Here is a 23491-nt window from a genome sequence, read left to right as displayed (position 1 = left end):
TGGAAAGTCAGGATTCTGGATGGGCTTATCTGTCTCAAGGATTTTTTAAATGTACTGCTAAGCAGTCAGATAGCTCTGAATCTGCAGGAGCCTGGATTCTAGGATCCCCAAAGGTGTTTATTCAAGTTAACTTAATGGAAGTTTTCAGCATCAGCACAAGCCAGAAGACACAGGTGGAAAATACAGAGAGTTGCACTGGAATGTGACAACAGGAAGCTTTCTTAAAGTATTATATACAGCCATGGTGTCAAAGCATAGCATCTTTCCAAAATCAGCTGATGATATTAGATCAGTTAGCTACTGTAACAATTATGAAAAGGGCTAGAATGGCTGAGTAGGTTCCTCTTGTTTGTAACTGTTCTTAGTTCTGAAACTGGGATAATTGATGCTCTTCCGCCAGCAGCCATATCACCCTGCAGCTCACAACTGGTAACCCACTGAAGCTAAGCAGGTGTGAGCCTGGTCAGTACCTGAATGGGAGACCTCCTGGGAAAAACTAAGGTTGCTGCTGGAAGAGGTGTTAGTGGGGCCAGCATGGGGTACTCACCCTGTGGTCCATGTGTTCCTAATGCCCCAGTATAGTGATGGGGTCACTGTACTGTAAAAAGGTGCATTCTTTTGGATGAGATGGAAAACTGAGGTCCTGACTCTCTGTGGTCAGTAAAAACCCTGGGCATTTCTCAAAAAGAGTAGGGGTGTAACCACGGCGTCCTGGCCAAAATATTCACACCTACTGTATACTAACCCTATACTAAATATTAATTCTAATATAACATGGTTCTGGAGGGTTGCATGCTATCGGGTTTATAGGTTACTTCTAATCATTAGTGAGTAAAGGCATGTAAAAGTGGTAATACAGATAAATAATTTAACACTCGATTGCAATACATTGAGAGTTATTAAGAGTCAATAAGAGTCTGGAGTAATGAAAACCAGGGGACTGAAAATCCAGAATTAGATGGGTAGAATAACCTCTTCTCGTTTATAAACATTATTAACTTCTTATTTGGAAGAAGTTATGTAAAGGAGGGAGATAGATATATTTTTATTTCAAAGAGGACACCTTGAATAGGTCTCGTTCAGAAATTACATTTGTTTCATATGATTTTTTTACACACGCGTTATTAATTTTCTTTTCTTCTGGTTCTCTTCATATCATTCGATGGTTATGTAATGCATAACGGTGTCAAGCTTCTTTTGTGCCTTTGCTTAAGCACATACAGTATCGTGTATTGTCTAAGGTAATTGCCGTAGTATTTTTAGTTATGTTTGTAGTTGCTGTTTCCGCTGTGCCTTTAAGAGGTTGGTTATGGAGCAAGGTGACGTCACTGGCAGGTCACATTAAGAGTGACATTCAATAACCTGATCATAGCATTAGTCAGTCCCCGAGTCTGGAGATCCCGAGGAATTGAGCGCTTCAGCAAGGTCTGAACTGAGCATCTTGAACACTCTGCGACAAGAGCAAGAGTAGAAATCAGAAAACAAAGAACAGCAAACCGCTACATCTGAAAATATGTCTGTGGCAGGACTGAAGAAGCAATTCCACAAAGCCACTCAGGTAAGTCTTCCTGTTGTTTATCTTTGCAATCGCAGAGGATGCAATGTTGTGCATTCCTGCAGGACGTGGGAATGCAGTAAGTGTTCTGTTTTGATGGAACACCGAGGAGACCCATTTTGACTCCTTGCTTGTTTTGGTTGCTTGGGTTTATATATATATATTTCTAATTTCCTATTGCACTAAGTCGTGCCTGCAATATATAATGTAGGGCACGTATTTAGACATGAAACAAAAAATTATATATAAACAGAGCAGCATTTATACGGCGAATCTGTGCGTTTTCTTCGGTAGCTCAAGGTTTCGAGTCTCATATTCCATAGTGCTGGGTTATAACTGCAAATGTCTTTCGACAATACCATTCACATTAGGTTCAGTTTACAAATGTGCTCCATCCCTTGATTTTTTATCCCTTTTATTTTCCCTCTTTAAATAACATTATTGACTGTAGATGTTATTCAAAGTGTTAAATGTTAAATAAATAACATTATTGACTGTAGATGTAAACATTATTGACATTTTCTAAATATTGTGCATTCAGTACTGAAATATGGTTTTAGTAATGTGAAAATATAAAACATGAAAGAGAAATATAATAGTTTCGGTGCAATGTCATTGGTTTTCATCACCGAATAAAGATGAATATGCGGGAGACTACCCTTCAGACTGCATTTTTAAGCAGCAAAAATACACCCCCAACACTGAAATATCGTTTCCACTGTGATCAAGAAAAGCACAGACGCTTGTTATTTTATGGTCAAGCAGAATATTGGCTTATTATTTCGGTTTAATTCCAATATTTTGCCTTGTATACAACATTTTCTACTGATTTTTCTCCGTACACCAGCTGGTTTGTTATTTATAATAAGTAAGTATTTATGACTTATGTAAATGAAACAGTTTCACTGCCTTTCACTTTCACCTTAGCTTGAATTCACTGCTCTAGGTTTCAAAACTGTGCTTTGTGAAGATGACCTTTTGTTGGTCTTTGCTGCGTGAGTACATAATACAAGATGCTGTTGCTGTCCCAACTGAACATTGTTTTAGACATCATGAAACTGGTGCTATAATATAACAGTACAACCGCGGGGTTTGGATTCATGGGTTTTAAGTGCAGGTATTAACAAAGAGAGAACAACCACTGTCCTGTGAAAATGTATCCAAGCGTCCCATAACAAAAAGTTCAGTAGCGTTATGTGGGTTAAAATAGAACTACAGTATGAGTCAGCGTCAGAGGTAATACAGTATTAGTAAAAAAATAAATGTGCATGATGTACAGTAACTGTTTTTGGTGCGTTCTTGTGTGCGCTGGGATATGCTATTTAGAAACTATCGTGATTTTATTTATTTAATTTTGTTCAAAGAAGTATCACAACATCACAACTGACTGTAACTGCGTTGTATAGCGTTACTGAAGCTGGGGACACAACCTCTTGAAATAGGAATTACAGCACAATGCATAGAAAATAATAAAACATCAACTGAAGAGCCGGGCAATATGACTAACAAAATAGAAGTGACTACATTTTAGGAATTCACAGTAAAAACACTCATTTAAATACAGATGCTTTATATTAGATATCAAGGAGGGTTCTGTTCAATATGAATTTTTGCTTAAACTCTTAGGGGAAAATCAACCACAAAAAACCTTTTGGTAGCAAACTGTCATCTTTCCCAATACAACAAAACAATCTGATGTTCAAAGCATAATGCTGACAGGTGATCATATTGAGGTTGTATTAATAAAAAAAAAGATAAAATTCCTCCTGTAAAAAACCTATAGAACTAGAGCCCAGTACGGTGATCAAGGACACTACAGTTAGCTGTAGGAGATGCCATCCTTCATTGACATTGGTCTGTAAAGATCCCTTGGTACAGCTAGTAAAAACAGGGGTGTTAGCCCTGGTGTCCTGACTAGTTTCCATTCTAAGTTTGAATAATGGGCCCTACCTGATTACACCTCAATTTCACACTGCATCCCCAGACTTGCTGTGTAGGGGCTGCTGTTGCAGAATGGCTGCCACACTCCTAACTGGTGGGTGCTGCACTTCAGCAGTGAATGGAATCCTTCAGGATGAAAAGTATTGTACACCTGCAAACAATTGTTATTGTTATTGTACTCTTTATACAGTAGAAATTATTATTAATAATAATGTTTTTCATTGAAGGGTGGCACAATGGCACAATAGTTAGCATCAATCCAGGGTCAAATCTAGGTCTGTGGTGCTAGATGTGCAGAGTTTGTATGTTCTCCCCATGTTTTCTTCAGGTGCTCAGTTTCCTCTCACAGTCCAAAGACAAATTGGTAGATTGACAGGCTTCTGGGAAAACTGGCCGTGGTATGAGTGTGTGCGTGTACAGTATATGTGTGTGCCCTATGATAGACATCCAGGGTGTTTCCTGTGTTGGACCCGTTGCTTGCTGGGATAGGATCAGCTTTCTTTGTGACCCATTACTGGATCAAGTGGCTAGAAAATGGATGGATGGATCTAACTGAAACAAAACAAACACGTTTTAAACATTTCTGTTTAACACTGAATGCAGTTTGGTCTACAGTATGTGCTTAGACAAAATCTCATTTTAAATCACAGTCTCAATTATATGTTGGTTTTTGAACATATGATTAGAATGTATTTAATTAGCAGGTTTCAGCAGGCAGTGGTTAGACAGTAGGGAAAGAGCTTTTGAAACAAACGCACGTGGAATTATGTTTGTTTTTAATTTATTTTATTATCTGTAGTTGTTACAGTACTTGTAAAACCCGCCTGGTGTACAGGAGGGTTACAGAGTTATCCGTAACTATTCAAATATGTATCACTGTACCTCATTGACTTTGACTCTGCAGAGCTGCAATTTATTTAAAAATAGCAGTACATTTAAATTTGATTTGCAATTCACATTTTTCTTTATATTCACACTAACATTACAAAGGAAAAAGCTAGCATGTACAGTAAATGAATGCATTGAAATGCTGACTTGCATTGAAATAAACAAATTGTTTCACTCTGGTACATCATTTATTTCATGAAAGTAATATTATAAATGAATGAGAAAGAACTATAAAGTCCTTTTCAGATTCTCTCTGGTTAAGGTGTGATGTGAAAGGGAACTGTGGGATATAAATGCTTTGAATGGTCATAAAAAGTAACAATAAAAATACATTTGAATTTAATGAAGAACAAAAAGCAAGCCATAGCACAGTCCAGGTGCTGTAGAAGAAATTTCAGTATGTGTTAGTCTACAGCTGTGACAAACTGCTTTTACGGTGTCTTTAAGAGAACTGAATTCCACATGTGCAGTCAAACAAAAGAAGAGAAACATTCGAAAATTTTAATCTTAATTTCAGTGTTTATTTGCTCAGCAGATGCTCTTATTTCTAACAGATTTCATACAGGTAGTTTGCAAAAATATACTACAGGTGAGGGCAACGTTTATACAGAAGAACAATTTTATATTTTTTACATTAAAAACAATGCGATTGCAATTACTGTGTCAAAGGTAAGAGATTATATCACTGTGGAATGAAAAATTGTTTTGTAGATTCAGGATAAAATGCAATAGCAAAGCTGCACAAATTAATTTGTCAACATTAAAATGTCAGTGACTTTGGGTGTACCTGTACTGTTTAATTCTCAAATGGAAGATCACCAACAGGCACTCATCTTTATCAGTCAGCATGATCTGAAAGAGAGTTATATTGGTTTACTTCAGGAACAGCACTTCTCAGATAGCTGCATTTATATATTTCATTTTTAGGTCTCCTTACTTATGGAAGACCTTTTACTCTTTTAAAATATTCAACTATGATTTCATAATTAGAATAACCTGACAACTAAACTCTTACTAGGAAACTGAAAGCCAGTAATTATTTCACGCAACTCCAATTTTAAGCTTTTTAGACAACTCCCAAGTATAAAGTAAACCTCCCAGGATTTATTTGATTCTCAAGTAGAAAATGTATGTGAATTGATGGAACATTGGCTTATTGTCTTATCAATTAATTAATTTGGAAAAATTGATTAAGTTAAAAAGTCAGAATGTCTATATGTAGAGCGTTCATTTTTAATAAAGCATATTTCATATAATAGAACATTATTTATAATGTTCAATATATAAATAATAGTTATATCAATATTCACTTTAAATCAAGAATGTCCATGATGAAAAACAGAAACAAAAATGATTTTATCATGTTATCCTTATTATTATTTTTCTTGGGTTGCGATGCAGTGGTCAGCTCTGGGGTGCCTCACAGCTCTGGGGCCCTGGGTTCAATTCCTGGGGTGATATCTGCATGGAGTTTGTATGTTCTTCCCACAGTTTCATGGCTTTTCTCTGATTGCTCTGGTTTCTTCCCATAATCCAAAGATATACTGGTAGGCTAATTGGCTTCTCAGGAAATTATCCCTGGTGTGAGTGAGGGTGTGTTTGTGTTTGTGTGTGCCCTGCGCCAAAATTGGCGTCCCATCCTGCTGTCCCATCCATGGTGTATCCTGCCTTGTGCCTGTTGTTTGCCACGACAGGCCCTGGCTCTCCTGCAATCCTGTATTTGATAAAGTGGTTAGAGAATGGATGGATGGATTATTGTTATTATTAACATGTGTAAAAAATAAGATGCCTAAAATAATCTTATTTTTCTATACCAGGCCTCTTAGAATTGTATAGTATTTGAATCTTAAGACACGCCGGATCAGCTGCACATCAGGTATACTGTAGATCACTTACTGTACAATAATCTAAAAACAAAAGTTTGTCATCACCCTATGTTTTACATGATACTTGTGTTTAATTTATCCTTTTTCTTTGCTGGAAGGGTGGGGGGGGGTATTTGCAAAGATTCCAGCGGATTACTGTACTGTGCACCCCCTTCTTAAAACGGATGCATGAGGAATTTTGAATTGTCTGTACTGCTGATTCAATTGAGAATAATGCCTGCCCAGGAGCAGCCCAGAGAGCTGAATGAACACGTGGAAGGCGACAAGTTCTGAGTGAAAGCCGAGTGCTTCAAAGCGACATATCTATGCTTGTAGAGGAGCTCAGGGCACAGTAACTGAAGAATTAGCCCAGAATTGGAGTCATAGTGTTCGTCCTGGACTTTTATGTCCTCCAAATGATGTCATCTAAAGAATTTGCAGGCTTTGTGCTCGACATTTTTTCCTTAAATACCTAATAGATAAATGAGCTTCCGGGTACTGTAGCCACATGAAAAGTCAGAATTTATTTAGCAAATTAAGTTTTAATGCGATGTGATTAAAATTCTTTTTCTGTTTTATGCAGTGACCAACAGAGACTAGAACCCTTATAGTTACTCCAGCAGAAAGCCAATACATAATGAACTAGTACATGACTAAGGTCATTTTTGAATTTTTCCATTGTATTCATAAAGGAACACAATAATGCAAGATAAAACAGTAGAAATAATGGAATATGTTGCATCACATCTTGTTTTTATTCTTTCCTGCCTTTGAAATACGAAAGGAACTGAAATGCACATTTTGCTGAGCACATATGCCAATTGTTGGTAAGTACTGCATAATAATGGCGTGTGAGATGCTCAAATCATATGCTTGGCTTCTATGTTCCAAGTTTATAAGCTGTCTTGCTTTAAAATCACATTTAGAATCCTACCACTGCATTATTTATGCTACTATTAATATTTATAATAAAACACTTTTGATATTAAGCTCAGTAGTGTACAGTTTAATAGGGTTCATTGCTGGCTTCTGTTGACAAGCAACAAAAGGAAATTTGGATCAACTTTGTGTTGCCGCAGTGGTTTAGACCTTATTATTGTCAAAGGAAAGAAAAGCAAGCCAATGAAATGTTTGGATATTATCTTAGTGCACATAGTGTAGTATTCATCCATTTTCCAACTGCTTTATCCAGTACAGGACTGCAGGGCAGCCAGAGACTATCCCAGCAAGCAGCGATCACAAGGCAGTATGCACCCTGGACGGAATATCAGTGCATTGAAGGGCATACAAATCACAAACACAGCCATGCACACACTCACACCAGGGCCAAATTCTCCAGAAGCCAATTAACCTACCAGTATGTTTTTGAGACCAGTATAACTGTGGGAGGAAACCCACGTGAACACTGGGTTCAAATTCCGCACAGATACTGCAGCTCCCCAGGAATTGAACCCAGGGCCCTATTGATGTGATTGAGCCATGTTAACCACTGCACCACCATGCTGCCTAGAGTACAGTACATTTTTCAAGAAGCATAAAGGCTCAGGCATAAATCCTTCTCTGACTGTAGAGTAGTATTTTTTTATTGTGACAGAGTTCATTAAACATGTCTGAAGTGCACATATTCATTCAAAAGTCTAACATTTTAGTGTTCTGTTTGTCTTTTCACTCATTTTACTATACTGTAGCTGCTTATAGTCAGTCTCACGGATACCTGTCATATTTCTTGTGAGATGGGATTCTGCTACATCAAATGAGCTCTTTGGCTGGTTTGGAGACAGTGAATAAAGAATAATGCATATCACTCCCCCGAAAATGAACAAAGCAGCTCATGACATTGCTGTTGTGCTTTAAAAAAAGCAAAGATATATTATTTTATTCTCCTCGCCATCTGTTACCTAGTAAGAGCTAAATTCCACTTATTTCCATATGCATGAGTGGGTTTTGATGTGTATTTCTTCTGTGCTTTTCTACAGAGAAAACTTTTCTTCATCCTCATGAGGTGTTGCATGGTATCTCTGCAACTAATGAGACTCTAAAATAGATGGTGTAGAAATTCAGTTTCTACTTGTCGTTGAAAGGCAGCCAGAGATCTGAAATGAGATTTTGGCTGAAGAACCTGTGACTAGAGAACACAACCTAGAATGTTCCCAATATAGAAAGTTTTTCTGTTTAATTTCTGTTGTTCTCTGGAAGGTACATACAGTATTTTTGACTGAAAAGACAAACAGAAAAATAAATCGGGGAATTCAGATTTGGATTGTTTTGGAGGCCAGGAAAGGCTTTCTACCAGGGTTGAACATAATTGAAAGGCTGTTGACAAAAATAAAGCTTGTAATTTTGAAGAAAAGAAGTCTACAAGTGCCACATAAATACTACTTTCATTATATGAGGTTTGCAGCGGCTAAATATGATAAAGGATTGTTGTTTCATTGTTGTTAGATTTTCATTTGATATAGAACAGGAGGCCTCTATTGTCAAGTTAAAACTCATGGTCTGAAGATGTTTTTTAACCTGTAGGTGGATATATCATTTTTGACAGTGAGTCCAACTTTCCTCAAAAGTTGAAAGACGGTCTTGAGATTTTACTGTATGCTGGAAAGCACAGACATGAAGAGATACTGCTGTTTCTTCATACCAGTGTGGGACAACCCATCCTGCTGTTCTTAGGTGGGCACTAAATTCATATAAAATATTACATTACAGAACACTGTCAGAAATGCAAAAAGGGAATTCATGTGGAAGTCAGTGCACAGAGCCACCTGGACTACAAGCAGTATATATACTATAACGGAACAAGTAATAGGTTTATTCCATGCTGAAAAAAAGAAGAAAGAGAACACAACGTTTCGGCCGTGGAGCCTTCTTCACCTGAAGAAGGCTCCACGGCCGAAATGTTGTGTTCTCTTTCTTCTTTTTTTCAGCATGGAATAAACCTATTACTTGTTCCTTTGCAGCCTACGCATGCTGACGCAGCTACCCACCTGAACTACTATATACTATAACTATTAATAATTTTCTAAGGTGATGTTATTGTCATTTAGCATTTGTATTAAATGTGCACATTTACAGCAGCATTCCAACAGAATCCACATTCACAAATACTGCTTACAGTATGTAATGCTTGTTAAACATAATAAATGAGAACTTACTATTTATAATGTACTGTATATGGCTATTTTGATTTTGTGTTTATTTCAACAATATGTAATTCAACAAAGTTCACTAGTAATAACAACACCCAAGAATTAAGTGTACTGAAAGGATTAAGGAGTGTTTTAGTCACAATGTGGCTTAACCCGTTTGGCTGAGGCCTAGCCTCCCAGCCAGAGGACGAGGAGTCTGGGACCCCCAGGCAGAGTGAGGAGTGACCAAGGGGCAGCTGCATAGGTGGAGATGGAGTGCAAAAAGACGTACAGTGTTCAAGGGGGAGAAGGGGGTTACATACAGTGTTTATAGTTTTTTGGGGGAGGAAATGACATCAGGGGAGATTGCTAATTATTGACAGCCAAGTCTGATTGAACTTTGGGACCCAGCACTTAATCAAATACACTGCTGCTTCACAAAATGGCCAGGCCTGCATGTGAGGTCAACTTCTTCCCTGCTTCACCCTCTTGCGCCATCTAGTTCTCCCTGAATGAGGTGAAGATCAGTAGAAGTAGACACTAGGTATGAGTGTTGAATATTAAGAATCACACAAAATTAAGTAATGGGGGTTGTAGGGTGAGTCTGCCACAATACATAAAGCCTTGGCCGATGCTTTTAGAGATTCATGAAATTGTCATTATTCTTCTTAAGACCTTACATTCCTATTCCTTTACCTGTGTATAAAGACATCTTACACAAGCACCGCAACTTCCTCGCAGTTTACTTCAGTGTATCTGTACTGTATTGCTCCTGTGGTGGCTTGTGGCCTGAAGCACTGAAGCTCAGCGAAGTGGGAGGCAGCCTGACTCATGATTTTACTACTAAGTCGTAAGTCCCCACATTCCCATCCCACTTACAGTGTGAATACAGCATGTTGGCAGATAAGATATACACAGATTTTGACACATAATTCTGTGCCATTTCCTCCTTCAATTAGATATGTATAATTAATTAAGTAGCTGCCTTCCTAACTCATCTCAAGAGAGGCTCAGGAGGTGTTTACAATTGCCTGTTTAATTCCGTGAGCATTGTGAAGAGATGTCAGTTCTGCGCCATGCTGAATGACTGAATTGCTGCAAGCCACAAAGCATGGTGAATGAGAATCCTGCTCAGTTTTACATATTAAAGATGAGCAGTCTTGTAGCAGTGATAGGTTCAAGGTAATAAACCAGCGAACATAAAATGGCGCAGACACAACCACTTCTATAGGACAAAGTTTGGCCTTGTGTCTCATCCTTGTCCTCCAAAAGCCTAACGTTTATGACACAGGAAGTAAGTTATATGGAAAGAAAACTCTTCAGCAGTTAACTTAAACTTTAGTTCTAATAAATGTGTCATTCCAACATGTTGTTTAGACGTTGTGATCAAATTTACAGTTAAAGATTTGTTTTGTATACCCCTAGCTAATAAAGATCAGAAGGCATCTATAGACAGTTTAATTTGCTGTACTAGTTTCTTGCTTTGGGGAAAAAGAGTGTTGTTTTGATGTCAACTCTCTGTGGGACCAGTCAAGCTTGAAAATGTATTAATATTTTTTACCAATTATTATTATTATTATTATTATTATTATAATACTATCTGCTCCTGAGAGTATATCACAAGGGACTTGGCCTGACCAGTTGTCTGGTCTATTTGCCACAGGCTTTTAATTTTCTTTTGCTACTGGATATTTATTGTAAAACAACCTGTAATTAGAGCATGCACTACACATTATCAGGAGACATTGAACAGTTAATTATTGTACTTTTATATTTCAACCTGGAAATGTGCGACTGCTGGATAAAAGCCAACTACATGAATACCTGAAAAACAACTAATGTTGCCAAGAGCGCAAAGCTGGAAGAAGAAACCGCTTTTGCTTTCTGCATTGAGGTGGTTTCTTAATGTCAAAGTAAAAAGTATTTTACTTTGCATCGAAGTCTTAAGGCTAACTTTTATAGCTTTAAACGACTAGAAGGCAATTTACTTCTGGGACTTTCTTGTCTGAACATGCTGCAGTGGAACTTGTATTGAGCCAAATATGATCGTGATTATGTACAGTATGAAGAACAAAGTTCAGTATGAGAGACTGTACTTTTCTCTTTTGTGCCACTGCAGTCCACTGTGTAGAGTTCCCTTTCTCAAATCCTGCTCCGTCTATACGTTAGCAGAGAGCCTCTAACCCCCGTAAGGATCATGCCAACCCCAGAGCCTGTCCCAGAAGCATGGGGTGCAGGGCAGGGTTATGCCTTGGATGGGACACCAGTCAATCACATCCCATCCATTGCATACTCCTGCCTTGTTTTTTTCATCAGTTAATCTAGCTAGCATTTCTTTGATAGGTTGAAGCAAACCAGAGCACCCAGAGAACATGCTTGCGCATACAAGAGAACGTGCAGACTCCACACAGATGACATCCCAGGCCAGAATTAAACCTAGGACTGAAAAGTACAAACCTCAACACCATTGTGTCATCTCTCAGACACTGCTGCTGTCTTTTAAATGACATTTAAAGACTTATTGTTATGAACTGATTTATCCAATCCATCCATCCCAATTTTAAACACTTCATCTCCTTCAGGGCCATGGGGCAGTCGAAGCTTATCCCGGCACGCAAGGCAGGGCACACCCTGGACAGGATATGATCTTTTTTATTTCAGTTTTTAATGTGATGAGGCAGGCTATCCTGAGTATTAAAAATACATAATGTTAGATTAGGATTCTTCATCAAATGCATTTATTAAAAGGAGTGTTAAGAAAGAAAGTAGAGATACTATGAAAAAATAGTGCTAAATGTCTCTTTATAAGTAGCATGCTTGGTTTAAGTATTAAATAATAATCCCATGTAGATGTATTCATGTACTGGTTCAAGATACTTGTAAAACCTGAAAGATTAGGGCTCTCCCAGAACGTGGTTAGACTTGGAAACACCTGTAATGGCTAGAAGCTGGTTAATAAATGTTTTGCTCAGAATTTTCTAAAGCTGATTGGCAATCTGTAATGATTCTCTGAGTCTCGCACATTACTGTTTATTGGACAGAAAATCAGTATCAACCTCAAATCGCATATGCTAATGCTAGTGTCACAGCATCCTACAGAAAAAATGCTTGCCAGCAAACCATACTCATGTTTGTTTTTGCAGAGCAGGTATCTCCCAACAGAAATAATCTACTGCAGTAAAGGCACCCATCTGAAAATAAAGGTGGAAGGTAAAATACTGATGGTGGGAGTTTTACTTTTGAATTTTGGCTGATTTGGTTTTACGTGGCATGGATGTTTGTCCTGCTGATCGGGGAAAAGAATAATGCCTCTGAAACACTACATATGGTTTGTCATTTGAAAACAAAGTCCAATGTTACGTCTGTTCTCTAGCTGGTAGATAAGACAGAATGATAGGACAGGAATGTTTTAGGCTATAAATTGAGCCTTTCAGAGACATGTTCCCTGCCTGATTGTTTTTACATGGAAACCTGGAAATCTTTTTTTATCTTATGAATAGGGATCCTCTTTTGTTGTTTTATTTAATCCTGTTTCTTTTGTCTCATCAGTCCCTTGAGTCCCTTACAGGTGATGTTGAACACTAATCCCAAAGGCAGTTTAATTCACAGTTTCACAATTTAGCCGAGGATAGACCTTTTTTTGTCATTCCTTGTTTACCTTCACCAGCAGTCAAACAAAGCATCCAGACAAGTATTATTTTCAACAATATTCGGATGTGAACTGTCTTGTAAATTAAGTATGCAGTAATCACAAGCAGGCCTTCAATGTGTAAAATCATTATAGTTAATAACAATAAAAAATATACTTGGAGGACAGTGAATACTTTTCACTAAATTGGCATCTAGTGAAGACACAATGACTACTAATATTCATTTTAAAGGGAGGCTGGGATCTTGAACATAAATGCTAAGAGTATTATGAAATATGTACTAAAGTGTGTCTTCTATTGTCATTGAAATTTGCTATTGTTTTATGAGTTTTGATTGTAATGGCTGTATGAGTCACATTTGAATTGAGCCAGACAAAGCAGGAACCTTTTCTTAATCCCTGTTTAATCCTGCTTGTATTAATCCTGTGAGCGCCAAGGGGAAATCTGGACAGTGCAAATTTCTTTGAGTGTTTTCCTAGAGAAACAGATAATTTTCAAGGCGAGGCGGGGGCAGGAGTTGGAAAATATTTCACCTTCCCACATTCTTTGCAGGCTGTAACATCTCTAGCGCTGTTGAAGTGCAATCTGCAATACAGAGCATGATGTATTTCAATACAGTATAGATTTTGTATATAAAAAAAATATAATTATTGTTGAACAAGAACATTATTAAGTATGGTATTTCAGTTGTCCACCGGAAAAAAAACTGCTAATCGAAAACTATCAAAACATTAAATTTGATCTGCGTACCTTTTTATTGTTCGATATAGTGATTAACAATAATGGCACTCGCATAAAACAATCCATGTTTTTGAGGCTTAATTTTATTCCCACCAATATAAAGGTAATTACTCAAATGGCTTTGTTCTTGGGTAACTACAGCTCAAATGTACTAATTTTCATTCTGTTTTTATTCTTCCCTGCAGTAGCTATTTCAAGAAGTTTAGTGGAAAAGTCATCAAGCTGCTCTGTTTGAAATAGGATCAATAACCCTGCTGCAGCAACTTCTAGGGAAGTGATGCCTGAGAAATGAACCTATTTTTCCAGATTTCATTTGAAGCTTCAGCTTAACATCTATTCCAGCTGATAGCTTTGACATTTAATTACATTGACAAAAAATAAATTGCAAAAACACAACATAGCTCATTCCTTTTCCTAAACTGTTTTTTGAGCGACACATTTTCAAACTGAACTAATGTGTTTTTGGAGCCTCCCTGATATACTGTAACTTTCAAGCAAACTCAATGAGACAAATGAGCAAGTGTTTAGGGATGAGGCCTTTTTGTTTGTTAATAATTAGAATAATAATTCATTATGTTTGCATTTGTGTAGTACAGTTTTTATTTCAGTTGTTCAACACCTGCTTTGGAGATGTGTAAAAACCATTATGGCCTCCAGGGCCTGGACTTGGAAATATCATGAGTACACCCTGTCTCTGGCCTGTGCTTTGCTTTCACAGACAGGTATATTTTAGGAAATCTTTTACTCATTTCTTTTGCCATTTCAACTAGAAGGGACAGGTTCTCCCAAGTGCTGTAGATGACGTCTGTAATAAGTTGATGTTCAGTTTCAGTCTGTGTTCCCCTTTGGCAAGAGAAAAATTGCTTACATGGCTTTGAGAATGTAGCAAAAAAATGTTGCTCTGAGCTACATACTGTATATCACGGAATGTAAGAGGCACACATCTGAACCTACAGTAGGGATGTGAGAAATATGGCATGACGCTAATCCTTTCACCCTGTTTCCTAAATGTTTACATAAAGCCGTCTCCGGTTATTTTGAGAAAGTGGAAAATGAAAATATGATTGTTTTGGAATGTGATAGAAAACACAGCTAGGAGTAAAAGCTTGTTAAATGTCAATGAATTTCTTCTATGGATTTTTGCATGTTGGTAGGCTACTGTATTGCTGGATGAATGTAGTCACATTCCTTAAATAGTTTTAACAATGGATAGAGATGTGTTAGTCCATGCTTTTCAGAAACAACAACTCGAACCTTAGAGGGAAAATCTAGTATATAAAAAAACCAGTAGTGAACTCCAGGATATCAGCTAAAATATACTGATATTTCTGACAATTTAGATGAAATATAAACGTATACTGTCTTTTATGGTGATCTTAGAGCTGCTGAACTGTGTACAATGTGCTGTCTACTGAGTCACTGATGTCTTAATCTTGTCTTAATCTTTCATGTCTGTCTCTGCAGACAGTTTAGTGGCATTAATTAAGACCGCTAATCATGTATTATCTTAATCTGGAGTTTCGTTTCCAGTAACATACTGTACTATTAGTAAATAATGAAGTGTTATAATTGGTTGGACATAATGAACGGTAAACTTTGTTTTATGTGAAAGGTAAACAGTAATTATCGTACGTAGTAGAGGAACAGGATGCATCATCAGTGAAATTATTATTTCTGAAGACTGACACACACTAAATGTTGACTTCTAATAATAAAGCTGCAGAGCCTGTTACTTCCTAATCAACAAGTTAAGAAAATATTTCTTTAGCTGAAGAAATGTCTTCAGACAATTTTGGGGTGATATAAATTTTCTTTCTTAATATCCTAAATTTTCATAACAGAGTGTATCTGACCTCTCATAGACACTGTCAAATGAAACCTGTCCCTACTTCCTTGTGAATGCTCTGTCCATTGGATGCTCTCCTCCAATGGTTTAAAATGGATTCATGGTACTTATTGTTAAAGCCTAAGAGCAGATACAATCAGATTTTTATTGAATTAATACTACTTATCATCCTTATTCTTATATAGTGCTTTTCTGGACACTCCACTCAAAGTGCTTTACAGGTCATGGGGACTTCCCTACACCAGCACCAATGTGTAGCCCCCATCTGAATGATGACATGGTCACCAAAGTGCTCCAGTACACTCACCACACGCCAGCTGTCAGTGGGCAGGAGAACAGAGTAATGAAACCGATTCATAGATGGGAATTATTAGGAGGCCATGATTGGTAAAAGCCAGGGTGAAATTTGGCCAGGACCCCTACTCTATTCGAGAAGAGCCCTGAGATTTTAAATGACCAAGGAGAGTCAGGACCTTGGTATTACATCTTATCCAAAGGTTGGCGTCTTTTTTACAGTATAGTGTCCCTGTCACTATACTGGGGCATTTGGACCTACACAGACCGCAGGGTGAGTGCTCCCCACCGGTCCCACTGACACCTTTTCCAGCAGTAATCTTAGGTTTCCCAGGAGGTTTCCCATCCAGGTATTGACCAGGCTCACACCTGCTGAGCTTCAGTGGGTTGCCAGTTGTGAGTTGAAGGGTGACTGATATGGTAAACTTAATTTCTACCAGCTCTGTGTCGCTTCTGCAGTTTGGACAAAACCCTTGGATGTGTAATAATGGGATGTTAAAAAATAGGTGGGTCCAGGCCAACAGACAAACCAAACTTTCAGCTGCTACTATACATTTGTATGTAAAGTGTAACAGTGAAAGTGCATGAGGTTTACCTTTGTAGTATTTTGCACACATAAATGCTGCCTAAGCCTACCATAAAAAATGTGTTCTCTTAAACATCTAAAGTGTCTCAATATGCCTCTATTTCATTTAGCAAATTAAAGCAACCATTGATTTCTCGTATGATCAGATTCAATCAGCATCCACCAGCAGCTACACTCATTTTGTGGCACATTAAAAGTTATAGAATATCGCATAACTAGTCATGTGCCTTTATATGGAGTATTTTAATATACACTCCATTAATCTTACATAAAATTATCACAAGCATTCAGTTATGTTTACCGCAAACTAATAGATATATATGGCGGCCTATATATTATTTTATTGGTACGAATAATGAAAATATTCAGAATCACAGCCCCCTTCAGTTTCTGCTTGGTAGAACAACAGCTTAATCCTTAGTAGCATAAGAAGAACAGGATCTGCTGGCCACCAGATTTGTTTCACATGTTATTTCATTGTAATTGAGTGTACAGCAGGGGATTATCCAGAGACAGTACCATACTAAATTGGCAAGTTCATTGCAATTGACCCTCAGACTCTTCTCAAAAACACTTCAAAATGAACTCTTTCTCAGACTTTTCACAATTTTCACAAAGTGATCAAAACACTCCGAAGTTCCTTCAGTCCCTGGTCAGTCCTTCTGTCTCCTAGACGACACTCACTGACTGACCCTCAAATCATCTCCTTGTTTTTTTAGTCACCAGACCAATTGGCTTTCTGCAACTGGTCAGGTGACCGAGCAGCCGCTCATTCCCCCTGAGGATTCTGGGGAATATGGTCCCTACCGAGGTGCTCTCAAAGAGTATTTTGTTGGGAAGCTTGAAGGATGGTACCACTGGTGGTAGAGGAGGGAAAGTTTTGTGAGTGTATGACAGATTTGTCAAGGTAAATCTATCCTGAAGGATATGTAAATTGTTCTTGTTATCTGTAACTTTATTTTTATTTAAAGATGATGGAAACTAATATGCAAAATCATTTCTATATGAATACAAATCTTATCACTCTAGAAAATGTTTGTACTGTGGTGTCCATCTCCCAATAAATGTTTGTCTATGTTCTAGTTGACATTGTTCCCACATGGTACTTTTGTAGTGTTTTATACCTGAGTCGGTATGTAGAATAGCATCTCAAGCATTGTGTTGTGCAGGCTGTAAGGATCATATGGTAGTTTAATTAGGAGTAGTGGTGTTAACCTCATTATCTTAACTGAATTCCACTCTGGGCTTGTACAGATTAGCTTATCTAATGTTCTCCCATAATTCAATTGGTTGGGCTGCTTGTCACTTCTCTCCCTGAACTACTCTGTAGTGGGTGATTACTGCACTTCAGTTGTGGGTTAAGTGAGTGAAGTTCACGTTTATTTGTCATTCCAGCCTTATACAGTACAAGTATACAGTGGAACGAAATATCGTTCCTCCTGGTCCACGGTGCAAATACAGGCAGGACAGACAGGACACTGACATAGACATTGTAGACAAGATATACATAGTGCAAAGTGCAGATAGTGCAAATTACAAGGCAAATACATAATACAATATACACAACACACTGGGGGGATTTAAAACCTGTTTCTGGAATTGGAGTGGGAGCAAATAGATTCCAGGGCGTTGAGGAACTTGACAGCCTGTGGGAAGAAGCTGTTACAGAGTTTGGTGGAGCTAGCCTGTACACTGCAATATCTTTTCCCAGATGATAGGAGGGCAAAGAGTTTATGGGAGGGGTCATCTACTATACTGGAGGCCCTGTGTAAGCAGCATTTGTTATGGTTATAGAAATGGAAGGGAGGGAGGCTCCAATGATTTTTTCAGCTGTTTCCACAATTCGTTGCAGGGTCTTGCGGTCTGAAGCATTGCAATTCCCAAACCAAACAGTGATACAGCTGGTCAAGGTGCTCTCAAAGGTGCTTCTGTAGAAAGTGTTAAGAATAGGCGGGGGAAGGTTTGCCCTCCTCAGTCGTCGCAGTCCCCTCCTATATGTGAAATGCTTTGGGGTCCTTTTGAATAAAAAGTGCTACTGTATATTATTGTGGGGTGTTATCATTAATGATTGTGTTGTTCATGGGCAGTGTGGTGGCACAGTGAACAGGTTCTGTTATTGGGGTACTATCTATGTGGAGTTTATATGTTCTCATCGTATTTGCATGTGTTTCCTCTGTATACTCCAGTTTCCTCCCACAGTTCAAGGCCATACTGGTAGGTTAATTTACTTTTGGGTACCATTAGGCCTGGTGTGAGTGGCTGTACCTTTTTTGTCTGTGTGTGCTCCATTATGGCTTGGCATCCCATCTAGGGTATATCCTACCTTGTGCCCGTTGCTTGCTGGGATAGGCTTCCCTGTGACCTTGTATTGGATAAAGCAGTTAGAAAGTGGTTTGTTAGATGGATAGATTGTGTTGTTCCTGAAAAAATTAAATAAAAATTGTACTGCAGAGATGATAAATGGAGGTTGAATAGAAAAAACATAGGGGAAGACTTACACAAGAGATAAGGCATTTCTAATACATTGAGTTAAACAATAATCAAGTGCTTAACTTTGTTGGTATTTGCTGATATTGTTATTGTACAAGAAGTACACTAGGTTATCATATTTACCGGTTTGTGGCTTTTTGTAGAGATAAAGTGGTGAGAATATCAAAACAGGGTGCAAGGTTTTCTTTTTAGCATTTCCTTTGATATTCACCTGGCATGTGAATCTGACAGACTGGCCCTCGATTGCTATCTTCAGAGAGTCCAGTTTTGATATGCTGTGCCAAAGATAGCAATTTCCACTCACTCTGTGAACTGAATGTAATTTAAAAATGAATATCTACGGCTGACCTGGTATTTATTGTAATCATAACAGAGTCATCTCATGTAGCACTTCTGTGTGGAGTCTTCTACACAAGAGTGGGTCTAATCTCCCTGGTTACCTTGCGTATTGACATTCCAGAACAGTCACCTGTAATACTGAAGACACGACGAGAACGTTGTCTTATGGTTATTCATCGTGTGTGAAGTATCATGCCAGTGCAAATGAACTCCTATTAATGCACCGGTTAAAATTTTGCAGGTTTATACAGCATGTAACAGTAGCTGCGTATGCCCTAATATGATAATTTGAAAAAACAGCTAAGCTTGCTTTGCACATTAATGCTGCATTCTCTGACCAGATTAATTCCTTTCCATTATAAATAACAAGGATTGTTTTTATTGTTTCTCCCAGGGAATGCATTATTTTGCCAACACATACCTGCATGTATATATGTATGTTAATTAGGGAAGCATTTAGAATTAAAGATCAGTCTAAGATCTTACGAATGACTATCAAGAATGACAGTAGGCAACGCATACCATTTTGTGACCTGTTATACAGTAAGGTAGATGTCTGAAATGCTTATCACAATGTAGCACTTATTCCCAGCTTGTTTTTCACCTCATTTTTTTCTGCAGTGTTTGTATTCACACTATATTATATATTTATGCTTAATCAAAAGAGCGAGGGGAAGGTAAGTCCACCTCGAGTGTACAACAGAATCGATTTATCTTTCTAACCACATGCGATGGTATCCATATTACCAACTTAAGAAGACACTCTGCTTGAATGTAAGTGGATGCAACGTCCAAACACTATTTGGGAGGATTGTTAATAATTTTTTTCTTAATCTTACAATTAGTGTGGAGCTAAGGAAATATGCCTTATGCTTAATATATAATAAATATAATGTAATATAAAAAATATGCTTTTTGTTTTTTTTATACTTCCTTCAGATTAATATATTTGTAGCAGTGGAATTTGATCTGAAAATATAACAGGGTTTGTGGATGTGGTTTTTCATCCAAAAACCATTTTTTGCAATGAACACCATTGTGTTCAGTAGCATTTGTATTTCAAATGTGGAATGTGGTTTTCAGTTTCATAGGGTTGTTACAGTTTTAAATGGGTAAATTCTTCTCTTAATGAATTTAACAGTTTTGCAGTACAATATGAATGGATGAATAAGGACAGTATTGGGGAAGGATGCATTTTCAATATATATTCATTTAACCACTTTGGGACACTACAGTTAAAGTCGCTTTAAATTCTTAGCGGGAATGAACAGCACTTTATTAATAAAAGATAATTCATTTGCTTTCTTCTCTTATACGTTCCTCCTGAGCTCTGCCCTGTGTAAGAAATGCTGAACTACTTTTAATAATAGTGCTGTGGAAAAAAAAAGAGAAGGAAAAAAAATAAAAAAAGGTAGGTGACTATCAGGTGACACAGCTGCTGAACATCTGGTCTTAGAGAAATACATTTTCCAGCAGTTTTCTAAATCAGAAGATTGCAGAAGAAAAAGAAGATTGCTATTTAAGTTAGTAATTAGTGTAATTAGTGTACAAATTATGTTAATAATTAGTGGATCACAACATCATCTCTGTGGTCTGGTACTGTATAACACCCATCAATCTATTTTCTAACAGCTTGATCCAATACAGGCTGGCAGGGGAGCTGGAGCCTATCCTGACAAGCAATGGGCACAAGGCAGGATAGACCCTGGATACGCCAGTCCATCACAGGGCAGATATACAGTACATACTTGCTCATATCAGGACCAGTTTTTTACAGAAACCAATTAACCTGCTAGTACTGTACTGTATGTCTTTGGACTGTGGGAGAAAACCGGAGCATCTGGAGGAAACCCATGCAAACTCAGGGAGAGCATACAATCTCCACACAGATAAGCACCCTGGGTCGAGCACTGAACCTAGGTCCCCAGTGCTGCAAGGCCGAAATGCTCACCACTGTGCTGTCCTGCTGACATACAGTATGTAATGATATTGTAGTACCGTACAAAAAGGTAATGTGCTACTCAGGATATAAGTGGAACTTTTTTAAATGAGAAATCTTGACAAATGGACCATTTTGATATAAATGTAGATGGCAAAAGACACAAGACTGAAAGGAACATAGGCTAGTAACAAATTAAAAAAATATTTTTTTCAGAAGCTTGTGGAGGGCAGGTTCCTGTGTAATGGCGAGAATCTGCTCCAGTCATTTCTCTAACAGGATTTATTCACTCTTGAGCTTGTTGACTTGGCACTTTGAATAGCTCCGTTGATGGTACAGTATGTCACTTGGTTGTAGAATATGAAGTAGCATCCAAATTCAGAAAGCTACTTGAGATGACATGTATGATGTTCATAGACTGTATGACAAGCTAAGACTCCAAACTATATGCAACACAGTTCATTCAAACATTGAAATATGTAATTCCACAGGAAATTTCCTGTACTATTCTATAAACATCCTACATGATATCCTATGAAACAGATGTCCCCTTTCGGCTATTTCGAGTTAATAGCATAATGTGCCATGAATTGGAATGAGACAGCAGTTCTTCTTGTGCATGCAGACTAAATGCCAAATTACGACTCCCATCCATCCTGTGGCTTTGCTGTTGCTTGTAAAGCTACACATTTATTTCTCTGGACATTGGTAGGATTGAAATTGGTTGATCTTTGTTTGTAACAATCAGGGTAAAGTGGTTGTTGGCAGAATAAACTGATTTAACCCGTAAGTGATGTGTGAAAAGGGGTTATATTAATTTATGTTTCAGAATTACTTAGTTGCTGCTCACCCTATTATTTGTAATGCTTCGAAGATTTATTGGTCAACTGAATGGCCATTACATACAAAATGACATGATTGTTTAAAAGCATGAGCTCTAGGAACTGATTTTCCTTTAGTGACAGGACACATGAATCATCAACTTTTTAACATATGCAAATTTAACATCACATCTGCAGCACACAGTCAAATGTAAATGTAGCAGAACTTGTAACTTGTGTTGCTGCTGAACTTGTGTGGCTGAGTTGAGACCTATCACAATATTCCTACAGCTTTGAGGTTTTTAGATACTGTAGGTATTTTTCTTTGTTTTCGTGAACATTAGATCCCATAATCTGGTTAAAAAAATTGACTTTTACCATCTATACTGTATGGATAACCTTTCCATTATGTCAGATATGACAGTGTGTGCAGTTCCTAGGGGGAATTTAATAAAAAATATTTTAAGCAGCAAGTTTCATTTTCAGAAGCACCGTATTTGAAACAGCTAGACTTCTACTGGCAGAAAGCTTTTATGTTGTGAATTAATTCAAGGTTCTCAAATAAAGTTATTGGATTTGAATTTGCTGTTCTATTGTTGCCTGAATATTTGTTGTGAATGTTTTTTTTCACTAAGTACAGTATTTATCAGCACAACTGCAGCATAACAGCAGAACTTGAGGAGCAGGATAATAGAATACTGATTTTGTTTTTCCCCAACCAAAGAGAGTTGCGGTGAGTTTGAAAGCTGTGAAATGTCATGGAACTCTAAATTGTAGTTTAAATGAAGAACAACTGACTCATCTGGGAATCACCTATTTTGGATATTTAAAGGAAGGAAATAAAAATGTCTAGCAGCAGATAGTAGAGGAGGTTGCTAGAAACATGGAGCGAAATGGAGAGAAAAAAGAGTGTAGATTATTTTGCCTTGGATTTTGATGAACATGAACTGGGATTTTGAACTTGGACTGATTTGACTGAAATGAAAACACGACCTGGACAAGGACGCAAGAATGTGGAAAGGCTTTTTTCTGTCTTTCTCACCTAACCTTTTAGGTGTCATACAGTTAGAAAAGTCACATGTAGAAGATGTGTGCAAGTACAATCAGCCTCCCAGTCTGCTACACTATGTGATTCCACATTCTCTGCTTTTCACTAATTTTAAGGATAGGATTTAAATGATACCATGTGTTGTAAATCATCATCTTACACAAGTGTCTCAAAGTGCTGTAGCAAAGAAAAGCTATTGTTTTCCTTTTTCTGATTTATCATTTGTTTGATATACTGTAAAAAGGTCATATAATCAAAAACAGCTAAAATACACACTAAAATAAAAGCACTAATATTGCAATGTTTTTGTTTTAGTTGCACAAGTTGTGTGAACATGGTATGTTTTAATCATACCAGACAGTA

The 23491-nt window shown here is 37.6% G+C and overlaps 1 protein-coding gene across 2 annotated transcripts in view; it reads left to right on the top strand.

Annotated features, from left to right (window-relative positions):
- Positions 1-1348: 1348 nt before the first annotated feature.
- Positions 1349-23491, top strand: part of LOC148677830 (endophilin-A1-like) — a 97020-nt gene continuing 74877 nt past the window's right edge. The window contains exon 1 of one of the 2 annotated variants that reach the window (XM_088626862.1): positions 1349-1558. In XM_088626862.1, coding sequence (XP_088482988.1) covers positions 1514-1558 — 45 coding nt within the window. In that variant the 5' untranslated portion in view covers positions 1349-1513. The remainder of the gene's footprint in view (positions 1559-23491) is intronic. The other variant, XM_088626857.1, reaches the window with a different exon arrangement.

The sequence above is a fragment of the Lepisosteus platostomus genome, chromosome 1, assembly GCF_059453375.1.
Source record: "Lepisosteus platostomus isolate fLepPlt1 chromosome 1, fLepPlt1.hap1, whole genome shotgun sequence".
Classification (NCBI taxonomy): domain Eukaryota; kingdom Metazoa; phylum Chordata; class Actinopteri; order Semionotiformes; family Lepisosteidae; genus Lepisosteus; species Lepisosteus platostomus.
The sequence above is the reverse complement of the archived record's forward strand: the minus strand, read 5'-3'. Positions and strand labels throughout refer to the sequence as shown.